Source organism: Plodia interpunctella, chromosome 1 (assembly GCF_027563975.2).
Source record: "Plodia interpunctella isolate USDA-ARS_2022_Savannah chromosome 1, ilPloInte3.2, whole genome shotgun sequence".
Taxonomy (NCBI): Eukaryota; Metazoa; Arthropoda; class Insecta; order Lepidoptera; family Pyralidae; genus Plodia; species Plodia interpunctella.
The window spans coordinates 2,019,403-2,038,668 of record NC_071294.1 but is presented as its reverse complement, the minus strand read 5'-3'; the positions used below and the strand labels follow the sequence as shown (position 1 = coordinate 2,038,668).

The 19,266-nt window shown below is 35.1% G+C and overlaps 1 protein-coding gene across 11 annotated transcripts in view; it reads left to right on the top strand.

Annotated features, from left to right (window-relative positions):
• Positions 1-19,266, top strand: part of LOC128671464 (pseudouridylate synthase RPUSD2-like) — a 336,427-nt gene that overhangs the window by 244,048 nt on the left and 73,113 nt on the right. For 6 of the 11 annotated variants that reach the window (XM_053747982.1, XM_053747994.2, XM_053748004.2 and 3 more), the window contains one exon: positions 13,495-13,763. The exons of 3 other annotated variants lie outside the window; for them this stretch is intronic. In XM_053747982.1, the coding sequence (XP_053603957.1) occupies positions 13,584-13,763 (180 nt within the window). In that variant the 5' untranslated portion in view covers positions 13,495-13,583. Of the gene's footprint in view, positions 1-11,519; positions 11,714-12,140; positions 12,282-13,494; positions 13,764-19,266 lie in introns of those variants that run through there. 2 more of the 11 variants (XM_053747954.2, XM_053747988.2) reach the window with 2 other exon arrangements.

Sequence of the window (19,266 nt, the reverse complement as noted above, 5' to 3'; positions counted from 1 at the left end):
ATTCCGCTCGGGTAAACGCTATTGATGTCCTATTTACAAGCCGTCTATTCGATTCCAAATCGATACTTTCGATTGTTAAGCCTCGCCCATTTTTACGATTTTGAATAATATAGTTGTTCTAACTCTTTTAATATTGAACTGGCAATGTGAATTAAAATTATATTCTAAAAATTAAAAATAAATAATTGATAGTATTCTATATTTTAAAATCTTCATCCGCTTGAGTGATGATTTAGGTTATTTTTTTTCTTGTAACCTGTTCTTAGCGGCCAGTGTTCCACGCATCATCGATTACATTCGAGTACACAATGTTTTTTTTAGCGTGACGTGAATGTATAGCATGTATGTAATATTTTTTATACTACTGAGCAAGTTTATTTATTCTCTCATAACGACTAAGCACCTGAGGGGTTTTTGGTAAAATGTTAACAACTTACCTACTACTGTGACACTAATCAGAAAAATAAGGTAGATCAAATACTTCAACAGCATAATCATATCGATTAGACAAACGCGCCGGTGTCCCCGAGTACAATGAAGGTCCAACAATAGGCCCAATATCCTAATCTAATCGATATCTGATCGGATCGATTCGTCTCTCGCTTCAGTCCTTTGACATGACCCTAACGTAGACTTTTTAAATGATAGATATGTAATGTTATAAAAATAATGCAATCAGCTATTGAACATAGATTACTGAATAGCAGTAATTCTTAAATACTTGTACGTTATAATAAATATCCATATATTTATTATTGTTATTACATGTAGTTACCCTAAAAATAGAACGGAGCCTAGGACAACCTTCAGCTAAATTTTTTTCGGGTTGAAACTTTGAAATATCAATGTAATATTGTCATAAATTCGCAGACTCAGTACCACACTCGACGCAAGTTTATATACGGTTTTTATTTTCGTATTTTACCGTTTATATTTCGAATTTGCCGGCTCTATCTATAAATAATTCTGTACCCCTGCTTAATAAACCGCAATGAAAGGGAATCATTATTTATTAATGGCTGTTATTGTTGGTATCTGAGCCTCTTGTTGGTTTGCTCTGTCTTCTATTTAATGTGATATTGTAATAATATGAGATCGGTAGTATATTAAACAAACTGACTAATAAAATATTATGTTTCCTTAATATCTTCATATTACAGTGGTAATGAAACGATTGTGGTCGAGTGGTTACCACGCCCGCTCGGTATGACATTCAAATGCTGTAACATAGGATTTTATGTGATAATTTATTCTCCTATGGGATTATGTGCCTAAAGTCGAGATAATAAGACCCTCATGCGAGAAATTGTGTGTTGAAAGTAATAAAAAAAACAATGACTTCTTCTTACAAAAGGTTTAAAAATTAAAGTAATGATTTTAATGAAATCGCGGGCGAATTGAAAATGTCATTTGCATTTTTATGTGTTATATCGATCATTAAGTTTGTACCCGTTTTAATGCACTCATTTTGCGAGTTCATTGACCTTACCGAAAAAAGTACAAATTGGCTGACATCAGAAATGGAACAAAAAAAGCATAATTACGATCAAAATGTGGAATTAATACGTTTGGTTTCGGTATCAGTTTAAAACCGGTTATGTTACACTACATACCACTTTTTGTATGCAGGGCTGTGTCTTGAAGAAATATTTCATTCTTAGAAAATGTAAAACAATAAATGATATTTAAAAGAAAATAAAAATAAATATAAAACTAATATGCTTCTTTTTCATTAATCTTCGCCGTCCTGCTGGATAGAATGCTTAATATTATATATACGAGTATATCTATATGAGTATTATGTAGTGTGCATAGATTAATTATTCTTAGGCAGATTTTCCGCTAAGATTTTTTTATAATGTGACTTTAGTTTGCCAATTTAAGATCTATCCAGCCTCTCAGCATAAAATGCATGATATCCTCGTTTGATACTGTACTTTGGTTCTTGTTATCAAGAGCCTTCAACTATTTTTAAACATGTTACTAATCGCCTTAAACATTAAGTGTTCTTGTACGTCTTCATGTAATAAATGTACTCAATAAATCACTTGGTCGTATAAAAATCACACAAAACGTAAAAAAATTGCCTACAACTGAATAAATGCAGTATCGTTGCGTTAATATTGTGCATCAATTTGAAACAGTGTGTGGCCCGCCATTTTGGATTTTTATTTTTGCTTTGGCACAGCCCTGGCTTAACGAGCCGTATGGCCGAATAAATTTTATATTGTTGTTAATTCTCTGACGATTTTTATTGTGAACTGTGACCGCCGATGTTTTGTTTCTTTTTTTAGATGAAATAGAATGAAATAGCTATAACTCAGGGTTTGGTCCCGTTACGGATCTAATTTTGAGATATTTTCTTACCATTTCAAGTTATTCTCAACATGTTGTAACTAATATAAATTACCTACACCTTTATTTGTGCTACTGGAAATATTGTATAATCTGTGCTTGTACGTGAAGAGTTTTTAAATAGATAAGTAGTATAAGCCAAAGTCGCTTCTCGCTGTCTCTTCCTATGTAGGCTAGATCTTTAAAACTACGCAACGGATTTTGATGCGAGTTTTTTTAAAAGATATAATGATTCAAGAGTAAGGTTTATATTTATACAACTAATATAAAATAAATGAATGAAAAGTACACCAATACATTCATCGTCACAAATCTGGACATTTATACGATATTTTTGACCTATTCCTTCCATTTATTTTAACAAGTATATCTTCCTCGTTACTTTTTGTACCCATTCATTGATACACACCATCGAATTGTTCTCCCATTGTCCTCTTAATAGTCGACATATTTAGTGTACTGCGGTCGATACGTCACTCTTTTTTCTATGTTTTTTTTTTCAACAGCGCCCCCTCCCTGAGGCCACAAAGAGCATTGTTGTGTTTTTATGACTCATTAGTATGCCATTATAATGCTTAGTGGGCTTTTTACGCTTCAGAGGATAGGTAATGTACTAACTCTTGCAACTATTGTTAGTTTGATCAGGTTTTATAATCATCTTATACAAATTAATACACACAATATTATGTATATTGGAATTGTCGAGTCTAAAATAAATTATTCGTATTTCGCATCATCCCTCGATTTAATTCTATTTTATAAATATTAAAATCTGTTTGTCTTTCTGTCTGTCACGCTTTCATCTGGATGATTAACTGAACCCGAGATCAAACATAGGCTACCACGGGCGGAAATGCGGCCAACAGCTAGTTCGAATAAAACAAAATCAGACATTTGATTTTTGAATTTGTTCCAATAGACAAACCTATTTGTTTTTAATCTTTGACTTATTTTTTTTAGTTTAGAATATCTCAAAATTCGAATGCAATAACCGAGAAAATACAATACTGCAAAAAAAAGAAATCATGCTTCCAAAATCAAATTAATTTTACGGACCACACAAATTTTGAAATAGTTCTTTCACAGAAAAATCCAATGCACGGGATTCGCATTGAAACGTACGCGGCTGCGTTCACGCTTGACCGGTTCTGTATTCCATCCGGAACGGTTTACCGAATTTGATTAGGAGCTTATTTGAATAACCGCGCAGGGTCCGATCGGGTACCCGAATCTGTTTGAAATTCAGGGATTTTACCTCATAAACACACTTTTATGGGTTAGTTTTAGGTAAAAATATAGTACATTCACTGTAAAAATATAATAGCCTTAAATATACGCCAAGAATTTATAGAACTCGAATTTTGTTATTCGATATTCCCACTGTTATGTTTTTTTTTGTGTGTGAAATGGGCCAAATTATTATAACCACTTAACAATTATTGAGCTGGTGCAAAAGATTACGCTACAGTAGATTTACAAGAGCCAATAAAAACCTATTCTCTGTTAATTGTGTAGATCTATAAATTATTGTAACTAAAAGAATTTGAGATCATTTCCATGTCACATTTTAATGGCCGATGCGTTACTCCTACGCATAACGCCGGTCATTCAAATAGTTCGCCAAATTTTGGCGGATTCATCGTACATTGCTGGTTATTCCTTGGGGCAAAGAAAAACTCTAATACAAACTACGCAATGTTCGGCGGTAGTACGGCGATAGTGTGTAGCCGGCATAAAGTACAGTCAGCAGCAAAATTTATTCTGCATGGATATCTCAGCACTGATAAAACGATTAGTTTTGCAATCTTCTTATTTTCGAATGTGTTAATTGCTATCACTGGCACTGTCAGATTTTATTCAAGCTGCATATTGTATGTAATTACAGGCACTAGATGCGTTAGGTAGGTAGTCGTAATAGTCATGTCAGGTGCCTTTAAGGAGGCTTTAATAAAATCTGACACCAGTGGTAGAAATAATACACCCGATAACAAACGAGCAAATTTTTGTGTAGATTAATATCGTGCTGACTATACTAAAGTGTGTTGCTAGCATAAATAAAAATAATGCACTTCTAGAACGATATACTGCACAATTTTAAACTGTTGCAGCAATCTAGTCGATTTATCATAGAGAGTTTACGTAAGTATTATATTCGGAGATTCCAAACTTTGCGACGGGATACAATTTTGAGCTTCATCCAAGTCTTGAAACAAAGAAAATCATTTATGTTGATATTGGGATCACATCAGATACGCTATGTGGGCTTAACTGACAGTCTGTCATGTCTATTTATTTTATGGCTCAGTCGAGTTTTGTTGGAGAAAAATGTTAGCTGAAAATAGCTGACGGGTGAAATTTTAAGGTGTTTTTACACGGTCTAAGTTTTGTTTTGTGTGTAAAATAAGTAGCGTTTGATATGTACAAATGTACATACATTATCACGCCTGTTTACGATGGGGGTAGGTAATTACACTTGTCACAATCACACTCGCAGTCCTGACAAATCACACTGGAAATTTCGGTTGCAAAAGAATGGGTTATTTTTTATTGAAGTGAAAACTTCTTTAGCGGCGTTGTGCACTTTTTGTGATGGGTAAAAAATGTTGAACTCCCGTCAGAGCACGTGACCCTGATCGAAAATTCGTAAGACGTCAAAAATTTACAACGTAATTCAAGTTTTCACTTTTGCGCGCACTCCAGGAGTGCAACCCTTTTTTCTATCATCATTCGCCTCCCCCTTAGTCTCCACCACTTTTCCCTGTATGTTGTTAACCGATAAATTCCTCTTAACCGTAACCTGCCGAACGCACGCCGTTCCTTCCTGAAAATCTTCTGAAATTCTCTTCCTGAAATCTTCTTGAAATTGATTGGAAAAAGAAGTAGAGGTAGTTCTACTTCTTTTTCCATTCAATTTCATATCTTTGTGTTTTATTCTTAACAATTTTTTTATATGTTTTATTCTTAATATCCAAAACAATCTTAATTTGTTACTACAACTTGTAGTAGATAGGGCATAGAACTGCCGACATTATTTACAAACTCAACTCTGTTACCACCACATAGAGAGGACACCAAACAGGATAAAAAACTAACAAGACTTTCTGGTGAATGTACACAAATTAGCATTGCTGTTTATAAATAAAGATTCAAGTGTTAATTTCCCTAAGTCCTAATAAACAGACCTCCTACGTTGAAGATTGAAACGCATGTAATGTTATTTGCATAGATACCAGTATAAAATGGGAAGAAAATACATTTATATTTATATAGTTGGAAATTACATGACGGTTATTGTAATAACCAGCAATCGATAAATAGTGTGCGTAATTAGTTCTTGTTTGTGGCGCATCAGGCCGACGTAGGCACACTCAGATGGGCCGGTGCGTACATGTTTATTGTGTACCTACTCGATACTAAGGTCCAAAACCACAGGTGTCTCCCCGCAAACAATGCTTCACGTTTGCCCTGAAGTGTTATTTTTAATAAGAAAATATATTTTTTAAACACGTTCTTTAAAAGTACTGTTCCTATCCGATGTTGACGGCCGTTTTTATCCCTTAATCACTTTATTCGTATAAACTCTATAACCTCACGTGGACCACTAGATCCTATTTTATTGGGGAAATTACACACCATTATTTCGACAAAGGCAACTATTTATATAAACGTATGACTACTTTCTAAAATATATGAATTTATTGTCAACAGTGTCAATACTGTATGTATGTATCGTCACACGACATGACATGGTCCTATGAAGCAGCAAAATCGATGTACTGATGATTTTGTTTGCAATCAAATATTGAAACCAGTTATACAAGCTGTTACTTGGTAGCAAATATGCTTTTATTGTCGAAGTCGATAATTTTAAATTGCTTCTTGATATCAGATTCCAAACATCAGCGCTCATCAAAGCTCTTTCGATTTCACTATAAATTCTAATGGAATATTAATTTGTAAGCAGTAGTTGTAACAAAGTATTTCCATTTGTCCTCCCTTGAAAGTGTTGGCTAAATAACCAGCATAGATTATAGAATAATCAAAATAGAAGTGTTATAATTTGCTCATTGTACTATCTCTTTCTGGCTAGCTAGAGCTATGACACTCACTTACAAACACTGAATCAATTCAAATTTTTATTAGAATTTTCATTTACGTTCACCTTGTTGTATTCTTACAGTCAACCGCCAGTCAATTTACACTGCAATACATAGATCTTTATCGCATCTCAACGATACTATATTTTATAACAAATACATATATAGATAAACATCCAAGACCCGAGCTAATCAGAAAAAAAACATTTTTCATCAGAGCGATAGATAGATATTAAAATAGAAAAGTAGCAGAAAGGTACTTCTATTATCTTCTAACATTCTATTTACGGCAAAAATATATTTTTTGTATATATGTATGTTTGTAACGCGATAGCTTTCGAAACGATGGTCCGATTTTGATGAAATTTAAAAGGTATGTAGGATATGCCAATAAATTTTTTATGTTCATGGGGCATCAAAATCGGTTCAGACGTTTTTGAAATATTCACCATTTTGTAAAAATTGATTGTGTTCGCGAGGTCGAAGTTCGCGGCGAACAACTAGTTGTTTTCAATTATGAGGTGATATAAAAAATATGGAGGTTTAGCACATCACACTTATCTTTATCGAAGGATATGTTAAATTTATATTTCCTGCATTCATATGTAAAGTAGATGAGCTGCGTGAAGGAAATAGCTATCAATACGATTACATCTCGTAGGCGGAGGGAAAATAACATATTACTTATAAAACCACTATCGTGTCCTTTGCTTTCTTATAACTAATTAAAACTAATGGAATTACCCGCATCTCGTCAAGTTAACCTGAATATATATTAATTCCTAGGTACTAGAGCTGAATTTAGGTTGGTTTATAATATAGAAATCGTCCTTTTGTATAGATGTAAAGCGTGGTCAGTTCGAGTGACACAAGAGAGAGTGACGCGTCACAGTGATGACAATGCTGCACTGGATGTGTGGTGTCCTGTTCGTGAGTAACTCCCACATTCATAGCAACTCTCCAGGGGCGACGCCTGCGCTGGTCCGTCCACGCTTTACTAAGGATAAGTCACGTTAGGACAAATGTCTAGCTATACCAATGTTTCCTCCTGGTATTGGCAGAAGAGGCAATATCGGTATAATAGCCTATAGCAATCTCGGATAGTTAGATAGGTTCGGTAGTTTCGGAGATTACCCGCCCCAAACAAACGCTTACCCCTCTTTACGCGTATATATAGATATGTAGTATACGTATAGTATAGATATGTAAGACAGCCAGACCGCTAGTATTTAAATAATTCATTTATCCAAATATATCACTATATTTGAGAAATGTTCAGAAATAGACAAATACCTACTCAATCGAAACAAACGCGTTCATCTAACATCGACCCAAAAATATTTTCCATAAAACGTAGTTAAATCTAATCTGAGTTTAGCCGTGTCACGTGGTTATCTTAGATAACATTATACTGATACATTAATCCATGTAATACAATTTGGATTACATTATATAGTTTCTTTTGTATTTATTTTATCATTTCTATCTACAAAACACACATACCGTTGAATTTATATTTAGGACTAGCTTTTGCCCGAGGCTTCGCCCGCATTTAAATAAATAAAATAAATATATTTGGACAAATCACACAGATTGACCTAGCCCCAAAGTAAGTTCGAGACTTGTGTTATGGGATACTAACTTAACGATACTATATTTTATAACAAATATACACATAGATAAACGTCCAAGACCAGGGCCAATCAGAAAAGTATCATTTTCCATTATGACCCGACCGGGGATCGAACCCGGGACCTCTCGGTTCAGAGGCGAGCACTTTACCACTATGCCACCGAGGTCGTCAAACGCTTATTATGTGGCTCATAAATTATTTCTGTCAATATCTCGGATTCTAACAACTTATCGCTATAAACCTATATTTTTTTAACCATAATATTTTTTCTGATTATCTCCTATGTGCAGACAGACATAGCCCACTTATAGTTTTATTATATGTAGAGTTATAGATGTGACAGTGTAACAAAAGCATTATATACAAATATCAATTCAATAATCAATTTCAAGTTTTTGGACCGCCACTCGATCATTCAAGTTTGACCGTTTGATTGTTTGGCTTCGAGATTTCATTAATTATTATTAAATTCCATTGATCTTTTGTGAGATTGAAGATTATTTTGTTGATTAAATTAAATTTAAACTGACACTCACCTCATCCTCAGTATAATTTCGAAATTAATTTAGATAATCACCGGGGGCAACTTCAATCCGGATCGCGGTGTCAGTAAGCCCAGTAGACATCACGCCGGGACGCCAGCTTCGATAATACTTTCGAAGATATTTTCCATGCAGTATATAATTATTTTTTTTCTGAAAATATTCTTTGCAATGTCGTCAATCAATCAATCAATCCCCAAGAATAGTTAAAAGACTGACACCCGTCTGGATTGTTCCTCTATTACTAATTAGACACTGGGCACATTCAATTTCACGCTAGCCGAGACAGGGCCGACGTAAATATATACGTAGCAAGTGTCACTGTTGCCCAGAGTGAAATCATAATTTGCCACCCCTTTGACGTCATAATTTGCTATTGATGACGATACGTTTCTAGAAGTCGCGTGGAACAGACCCGTACAGTATTAAGTACATGTGAGCAATCGATTTTTATCATTGTTATCCTGTAGTGTCCAGTTATTTACTTAATATCCCATCCCTTTCACTCTCCATGCAAAAGTCTAGCCATTCTTTTGAAGTTTGAGGTCTGCGCACCATTTTTTGATCTGCTTGTGTGACCTCTTCGGCAGTCAGATACCCAAAAGTAATCAGCAAAGAAAGACGATTACAAATGGTTCTTATATTTCGAATAAGAAACAAATTTCAGCTATACATACGTCATGTGAAATATCGGGGGCATTAATCATGACACCCGGGGCGGTCTGCGCCTACACTACGCCTCTGTATATAATATTATCCAGAGTGTTTTCTTTCAGTTTTCTGCTCCAGTAAACTAGAGCTCTTTGATCTATTCAAGGCGATTCTCGGCAGGCAAGTGTCATAGCACAGAATGGACGATTGCAGATCAACAGATTGATATTTATTGCTTTGGCGTTTGTATCTATGTGTCCGATAACTCTCTCGACTAGATGTTGCCCGAGGCTTCGCTCCCGTGGGAATTTTGAGATAAAATATAGCCTATAGACCTGTACCTTTCTAATAGTGAAAGAATTTTTGAAATCGGTTCGGTAGTTACAAGCATACAAGCTCACAAACGCTTACATCTTTATAATAATAGTGTAGATTAAATTTGTGCTTGACTTATAAAAGAGAACGTATCGTATACAACTTTAAAATATACTAGGTATATTGAATTTTATTTTTATTTTATTTACCACACTAATACCTAAAAAAAAATTATCTGTGTGCAAAGCAGCGGTCTCAAAGCTCCGACGCATAAATACTAAAGATAAGACGCCCAAAGACAGACAATTCTTGTTCATTTCACTTGATGAATACATCATTCTATATAGGTACTATATCTATATTCTATATATATGTCATGCATCTATTTCTATTTATCTCGTAAATATATTGCACCTTTCATCTGTTAGTCTAGAATATCAACTCCGAGTCACTAAAATAAATGAGACAAACGAAGTAGTAGTCGAACGTGGACGGATATTGGCACTGATTTTCTTGAAAGTGATCCCCTTTTGAGCTCGTCTCACCGGGAATATGTCCGCTGAATCGATTACTCGAGTCGAGAACGTTTGTGACAGTTCATTCGATGTCGTGAACCTGGCTTGGAGCATTTAGCTTTTACATTGTGACTAGGAAATGCCGTCGGCGGTTTTTAGGATTCCGTTTCCTGGAAAAAAGCGGAGCCCTTACAAAGTCACTCGTCTCCAAAGTCTTCATGGTCGTATTTCCTCATGGCTGTGGGTCGTTGTGATTACGTTGAATGAAACACATACAACAGCTTTCTTGGCACTATTAATGGAGTGGTTTGCCACACACAAGTTAATGATTATTAACCAGTTGGTTGATTAACCAGTGTGTAGGTTTCCTCACGATGTTATCCTTCACCGGAAGCAAGTGGTGGTCGATGAAAACTACTATACATGAGTCAGATTGGTATACAAATTCATGTGGCATTAGTAGGATTCGAACCTGGGACCTTTCGATCCACAGGCGTCTTAATCACTACCGCTCTTATATATATCCGGAATATATTTTGCATTCACAAAATATATTCCGTTTTTAGGTCATATATTTACATATGGTCATATACTAAATATCAACTTGATCGGTTCAATAGTTTCGGAGAACACTAGTTTTGTGGTCGAACAGACTTGCACGAAAATGGAAAACTAAGGTGCAGGACCCTACGTGAGTCAAGTCGCACTTGACCGATTTATTTTAAAGGAAATCTGAATCGTAAAATCATTATTCCGGTGGTTATGACAACTTCTTTTGAATCGCTGGACAGTATTGTGTACAGGCGGGGTTAACAAATTAAACTTTGTGTGTATGTTAAAAGATTTATATGGTCTTCTCATTTCTTAGATATGATATACTAGCTTCGCCCTGGGGCTTCGCTCCCGTGGGAATTTCGGAATAAAAAGTACCCTATGTGTTATTCCAGGTTATAATCTACCGTTGTACCAAATTTCATAACAATCTGTCTAGTAGATTTTGCGTGAAAGAGTAACAAACATACAAACACACACATACATCCTCACAATTTTCGCATTTATAATACTCGTATTAAGTATGATTTTCTGTTAGGTTATCCTATCTTGCCAGTCTGTGATAACCTTATCCTATCGTCGCACGAAGCTAAAAGAAAACAAATAAAACAGTATTCTTCGATAATGTCTGGATACGAAAAATAATAGTTTTTTTGACGGCGGCTGAACCGCTAATTTACCATGAATCGTATGTAAAACGTCGTGCATGACTACGAAAAATTTCCTTGCTTGTTTAAAAGAATCGTAATCGATACTAAATACATAATAAATACAAAAGTGTGAATCAATTCTACATGGAACAGTGCTAAATCTCCACTAGACGTAGAAGCCATGTTAATCCTTAGCCGACAATCGGTTTGCGTATAGTCTCGATCCGAGCGAGTTAACGGACGCACGTCTCCCGATTATCGATACAGATTTTATCGATATTTATTAAGCGTGTCTTCAGTCCCGCGCGCCTTTATAGTGTTTTCTGTTTTTAATAATTCTTTGATCTGTTAATGAATGATTGAGAAATGCTGCGAAAGATGTTTATTGAAGTTAAATTGTAGTGTAAGTAATCTTTTAATATTCTTTTTTTTGTCTGTTTTTTCTTTTGTTTATTTGGATTTGGTCTTAATGAATACTAGTTAGATATTTATCTATATATAGATAGATAGATTTAAACAGTTTCCTATCTTTATTTATCAATAACTCGTGATCAGGTGGTTTATTGATAATTTTCATTTCAATAGACCTAAAAATTTTTTTGATCTAGATTTGAATGTATAATTTATTATTTATTCTACTATCTCTCTCTCATTCTTGCATGCTAGGTTGCATTCTCGACCAAGCGGTGACCGCCGTCCCAAAGACCTATGTAGTCCGCGTAATTTTGAAGATTTTACCCGGCTGTCAACGCTCCCTTGAGAATGTTGTTTTTTCCTATGACCTATTAAAGATCTTTATTCCATATATCGACTATGTAAGATATCCACGACAGTATATATAGAAGATCGAAGTCCACGAAATGTTGAAGATTTAATTGGACTGTCAACGCTCTCTTGAGAATGCTGTTGTTTCCTATGAAAAGGGCGGAACGGAACGCCTCCTAATCATTCCATCTAGTAAATGCGAAATGGTAAGTTGATTTTAATGAAATATGAGTAGGATATAAATTTAAAATGGACTATCACAAATGGTAGGTACTTTTTTATTTCCAACGGAGGCAAAGCCGAGGGTTGCGTCAAGTTATTACATAAAACTATGGATTTACATGTTTCCTGCACGTGGACATGGAATTTTTTTTTTACTTTATGTCTCTATTATACGTTGCACGAACGACTATAATTGAATTAATTTTCGCGTAACAGAACAATTTTTTTTTGCAAAAATCTTATTTATGACACAAGCTTTCATTGTCGTCAGAGAGATATAGTTTCATTCAACGCGTGACAAAAATGTATCATGTCGGTGCTGTAAACCGTTGAGGAGTTCACTCATCGGGAGCCCATCCTGATCCACCATCCAGTCATGTATATCATAATGCATTATTATTTTCGCTAAACGCACAACAATTCAGTTTAATCAATTGAAGATGTCTTCTTCAGAGCCGATTTCCAAGTTTCACCCGAACAAACATAGTTATATACTAGCGGCCCGTCCAGGCTTCTCTCGGATGAAATATTAATAAATTATACATCTAAATGATCCTCGGTAATGAAATTATCTATTGGTGAAAACCGTACAAAAATCCTTCAGGTAGTTTTTAAGTTCATCGCGTTCATACAAACAACCGGGATTTGTTTGATATTGTTAATATGTCAAGGAGGATAAGGATATCCACAAACATACATACGAAGTTAAATAAAAGCGTACGCGTCCCTTTGTTATTTTACCGCTTTATCTGCATGTGTTTTCTTGCAATTGTACAAGCTTGTAAAAATTCTCTAGGTCCCCAACCACATCTAAATGATTTATGAGTTAAGTATTTCGTAGACTCCATACGACACTGACCCACTCCCAGAACAATGGGCTTTTTCGGAAACTCTCCATAAAAGTGACTGACAAGGAATGTTATTGACTTCAGTCTGCGTTAATCTAACAAAAATATAAAATTTACAAAAGTGTGTTGTCTTGTAAACAAGAGTGTTAAACTTGTGAGATCCAATAAAATATTTTTTAAACCCATCACTTTCTTATTAAAATTGTAACCAGTCAAACAGAACGACTGAATTGATAAGGTCCAGTTAAAACCCCCTCTTATCGAAAGAACATGTTTGAATCTTATCTAGTAACTGAGTAGTTTTGTTAGACCACCGCATTTTAACTTAATTTTCTCTCATTGTCCCCAGGTACAGTGTCCGTGCAAATGTTCCGATAGTGAAGTGTGCATGTGGAGCTGATCGAGCTGGCGTGGTACGGCGGCGCCGGAGGGGGGGCGATGCAGGCCGGCGGGGGCTGGTTCGTCCCCTGGACCATGGGGGTCCAGAAGTTCGCTGTGGCGTTGCCCATGGGCGGTGTTGTGCCGCTAGTGCCGCCGCTGTTGGCGGCGTTGCCTCCCGCCCCACCTCCCCTTAGACTGATCGCGCCCCCGCCGTTACCACATCAGGCGCCAAGAAAGGTAGGCTTTCAATACATATATAGGGTTACTTGTATCAAACGTATAACCTTCCAAAGGCGACTTTTGTCTAAACGTTTTTTTAGTTTTAATGTCGTTTCTATAAACGTTAACTCTATGTTCGATTCCGGTACATAACGCTACTGTATGTGTACTATCTCGTGTTGTTTGGCTAATACATAGCGTTAAGATATGTAGAATAGCAAATTAGATTGTTTTTTTATATGAAAAAAAAAACCATTAATCACGAAAAGTCGTAGAATAAAAGTTGCTTGTTTTGATGTACCCAAGTAGTCTTTAGGAGGTTTTGTGTATGATACCAGTAAACCTGTATATATGATACAATAACGCGCGAAGGCATCCAAAGAATTCTGTAGCAATCCAAGCGTTTGTACTTTGTTTGATGCGCGATGGAAGAAAGTGGTGGTCAATTAAAACTGTACATGAATCAGATTGGTACTTTTATACAAACTGATGTGGCACGAGTAGGATTCGAAACTGGGACCTTGCGATCACAGGCGGACGGTCTAAATCACTGGACCACCACTTCGCAAAATCATATGGTATTATACTTACTCAAATATTGGTATCTTCATGTAGAATATATTTTAACATCTGTACCCATTCATTAGTTACACGTGGGAGACCAGTATTTTTAATGTAAAGTTTACTTCACACGATTTAATTTGTTTTTTTGTATTAAATAGTATAACAGATATGATTTTATGATCAAAAATTACACTTATCAGTTTTCAGCTGATAAATATAGCTTTAGACAGGCGAATAGGCAGGTATTCTGTAAATTACCTTCAGTAATATATAGGATACCCTTGTCAGAAGCCTTTTTGTCCCATTTTACTATGTTCAAAGTGTTTTGCGACTTGACGACCAAATGGCGTAACAAATGCCTGGGCGAATTTACTGGACGAATTTAAAATTGGACACGTGAATTCGGATGGAGATGTACGCCATCGAACCATAAAAAATTTCCACTCAACATTGTAATACTATTTTAAATGGTTTTATTATACATGTTTTTAGAGCTATCAAAAAAAACCGCATGCAAATCGGTTCACCCGTTAATAAGCTACACGTACACAGACAGACAGACACACTTAGCGGTCAAACTTATACCGTCTTTTTGCGTCGGAGGTTAAAAAGAGTACCTACTACTCTTTAATCAAAATACTTTGTGATGTACAGAGATGAATTAATTTGGCCGAACTGTTTCTATAGCTCAGTCACAGATAGATAGGGGAAATGGTTTTAAGTTCCGCTCGACTTTACCCACAGAATGTTTTCATCCCATTCTTATTAATACGCTTTTATTAGGTCGAACTGCATGTAAAAACCATGTAATGAAATCGTAAGGTAATTTGACCATCTTCCAGGGATCGTGGCGTCATGAAAATTGGTAGCTGTATGTATTTTTGATGACATTACAATAATATGTTTCCGGTCGAACTAATCTGACGTAGCCGGAACATATGAACTGGAATCATGTTGGCAACATCGTATCAAAGCTGTGTTTGGACTTGTTTAATAAGTTTTCTAATGAACTTAACTTTGACCACAATTAGGTTTCAAGGTATGATGATGATAAATGCGATTTACAACATAAATAAACAGACTTGGCAATAATAAATAATTCCAAACAGAAGATACGACCTAATCATACTTCTAATATTATAAATGCGAAAGTTTATGAGGATGATCGCGCAAAATCTACTGGATTGATTATTATGAAATTTGGTACACGGTTAGAATATAACCTAGAATAACACATAGGGTACTTTTTATCCCAAAATTCCCACGGGAGCGAGCTCCGGAGCGTAGCTAGTCAACATAAAAATCAAACAACAAATCTATGTACAATGTCTGAGTAGTCTTATTATTTTTTGAAATTAAAAAAAATATATAAGAAACCTTTTCAAATTAAACTTGGGGCGCTAATTAGGCCCTTTTATTCCAGTCAGATTTAGCCCGCGAGTTATTTGATTACGTAAATTTTAAAATTCACCTGACGATTGTGAACTTTCTCACAATTTGGCCGAGCGATTCGTTCTTGATTCGATATAAAAAAAAAGTTTCTTTTGTTTCCAAAATACATTTATTTCAAATGTATTTTTTTACCGACCTCCGAGAAAAAATTGTGGAGGGTACACGTTCGAGTGTATACCCGTTTGTAGACACGGGGAAATAAGAACCTGTATTTTATTATGCAATGGTTGATATCTTGTCGACATTGTAAAAGTGAACAGCATTGGCAATGAAGGCAGTCCCTTAAAATCTATATGCATCTCATAATTCAATATATAATATACTAGCGGTCCGTCCCGGCTTCACTCGCGAAAAAACATAATAAATTATACACCTTAACCTTCCTCAGAAATCACACTATCTATTGGTGAAAACCGCATGAAAATCCGTGCAGTAGTTTTTGAGTTTATTGCGAACAAACAGACAGATGCGACAGAGGACTTTGTTTTATAATATGTTAGGATAAAATATATTTAATTGTTATCAGATTGTTAAAATCTCGTGAGGTCAAGTTTGATATAACAAAATATTTTACATTAATTCTAATTATTTGCTTCTTCAATTTTAATTTGTTATGCATGGAAAGATTTGAAATACAGATATTGCTTTTTATATTGCCCGGTCCACCCCTAAAACATACAGTCAAGTAACTCGCCACTAAACTATCCTTATCAACACTAATTCCATAAATCTACCAATATGTCCCCGTCTACACTATCCACTACTGCGATCTAAACAACACACAGGTTTACTTCCATTGTTTCTGATTACCCGATTGCAGAAGGGGAGTGTGATTTTCACTCTGCTAGACATTACAGGTTATCATAGTTCTTGTCAACGGGAAGTGACCATGAGGTATTGTTTTTTCGTAATATCCGTCATACATTTTGAATACATTTATTTACAGGATTTTTTTCATTGCTATAAAGACTTAACATATATAAATTAGCTGATGATAAACTTGGTTCATGTCTCATGCAAGGTTGCTTTTAACCCCCGAGGCAAAAGGGTGTTATTAGTTTAACAGCTAAGTGTGTCTGTCTGTGTACGTGCCACCGTAACTCATCAACATATGAACCGATTTGGATGCGGTTTTTTTATTTGATTGCAAATTTTTATGCGATGGTTCTCAGATATGTTTGATCAAAATCTGTTCAGCCGTTCAAAAGTTGTAATTTGTCCAACAAATAAACTTCTATCACTCCGCTCCGATCCAGCAAGAGGCTCACTTTTCAATAATTATTATTATTCCGGGAGGGAGCGGTGGAGTAGCTACTTACCTATCTACTATAATTTAAACACAACGGCCACAGCGGATGTTGTAATACGTCCTACGCTCCTTCCAAAATCTGAAAAAGCTTTAGTACTAGTGGGTATAAAGGGAACAAAACAAACGATACTTTAGTCGAACTATTAGTTAGCAAATACAATGTATGCGACTCTTGCAGGAAGCATTTATCTTTGAGAAAATAAGCGAGACTTTACAAGCGAAATTTGCATTTAATCTTGCACACACCTGCTTCAGTGACAATGTGCGTTGATAAATAAACAGCCATTTGCTTGATATGTTACACTGTGTGAACACAATACACATGAATAATTTTTAAACATTTTTGAACATATAATAATTTTTAAATACCAAAAATGTTGTTTTGGACACAAGTTTTTGCCTTTACAGAAACTGGCATTACACACGTGACAAGAGAATTATGACCGTGTACTAAACCTTTGGGGAGTTCCCTCGTCGCCAACCGATCCAGGGTGCACCATTAGGTTATGCATATAAAAATTATTAATTGTAATTCATTTAACATGTGTACAAAATTTCAGCTCAATCGGTTAAAGATATCTGCTTTAAAATGGAGCTGCAAGATTCCATCCAAATAAAAATGTTAGCAACAATTGTATTGCTATTGCAGTACCTACATGTTATATCTATTGAGATATAACATGTAGGTACTCATTGATTGTGCGTATCTCTCCACTTTTATTCGTCAACATTATTCCGAGTTAACATAGTAATATAATATAGAACTTAAATAAGATTCGGCACTGTTTTTGTCTAGTAAAATTTGTTTTTGTCTTAATTATCCTGTATAATGACTGTTATGTGCCAAAATAAAGGGGGGAAAAATCCACACATACATACATTGCAGATGAAATAAAAACTTATAAATATAGAGTCAGGTTTGTCTATGAATCTGAAACATCTAATATATAATTACATCGGCATAATATATAATTACATTACAGTAATATATAATTTTAATTAAAACCATAATTATATTTAAGTTTATTATTTCTCAAAAATTTGCACAACAATATTATAACATAATTACAATAAATTGTAATTACTGATAATTATGTTAATTCTTAATGTTGTTATTTTTATTAGAAACTCTTGGAATTGGTATAAAAATGGAGGGGAAAATCTGAACAACGTTCCCTATTAATTGGACATTCGTTAAATTACATTTTTTTCTTAGTAACGAGCTGCAATATTGTGAGTTTAATTATAATTAAAACCATGATAATATTATCTAAATAAGTTTCTTAATATTAAAACCAATCATCACATATGAAGAAGCCATAATAATTAATTGGTATATTAATAGTAAATTCACAGTTTACAGCCAATCTAAAGTTTCACAGCTATCTCTTTCGCACATCAGTGTCATGTTTACCAGCTATTAATACCAGGACGAGTTTCACTAGTATGGTCTAATGTAAATGCTAGTAAATGCTGGATTCATGCTCATTTTATGTTAAAGTGCATTTTTTCTCACGGCTAAGGAATTTAATCTAAGTAACTTATTAAAGCTATATCACACGATATCCTGTGCGCGTGTCTTAATGTTTTTTTTTTTTCATATATAGGAGTTCTATACAGCCAGTCAGAAGTGGGACACAAAAAAGGCGAAATTGGATGTATTTGAGCATTTAAATCTTCAATTCTGAGATTACGATGCACGATCCTAACTTGAACAAATTTCGACTCGTTCTTATTTCGTCGTTGCTCGTACATGCCCTATTGACCGCATCAACAAGACCAATGATAGCAATGATGGTCAAGTGGTTAAGAACATCCGCCTGTGACCGAAAGGACCCAGGTTTGATGCCCCCTCGTACCACATATGTTCACCAATCTGACGCATGTATAGTAGTTTTCATAGACCACCACTTGCTTCCGGTGGAACGAGGAAACCTGCACTCTGGTTGACAGTTTAAATTAATACTTAGTTTTAAGTAAAAATTTGACGTTAATGAGTGATATCTGTCATCCAAACTTGAATGAAGAATTTTAATTGAATTTGTATGTGTTTAGACCCCAGATACTAATCCCAGCAATGCATATATGGTACAGTCATGACTATTAAAGGAACTAGTTGTTGAGAAAGTGCTTTGAAAGCGAAATGGTACGGGAATACGAATGGCTGTCTTTATATCCTGTCCTTTTACTCTCTAG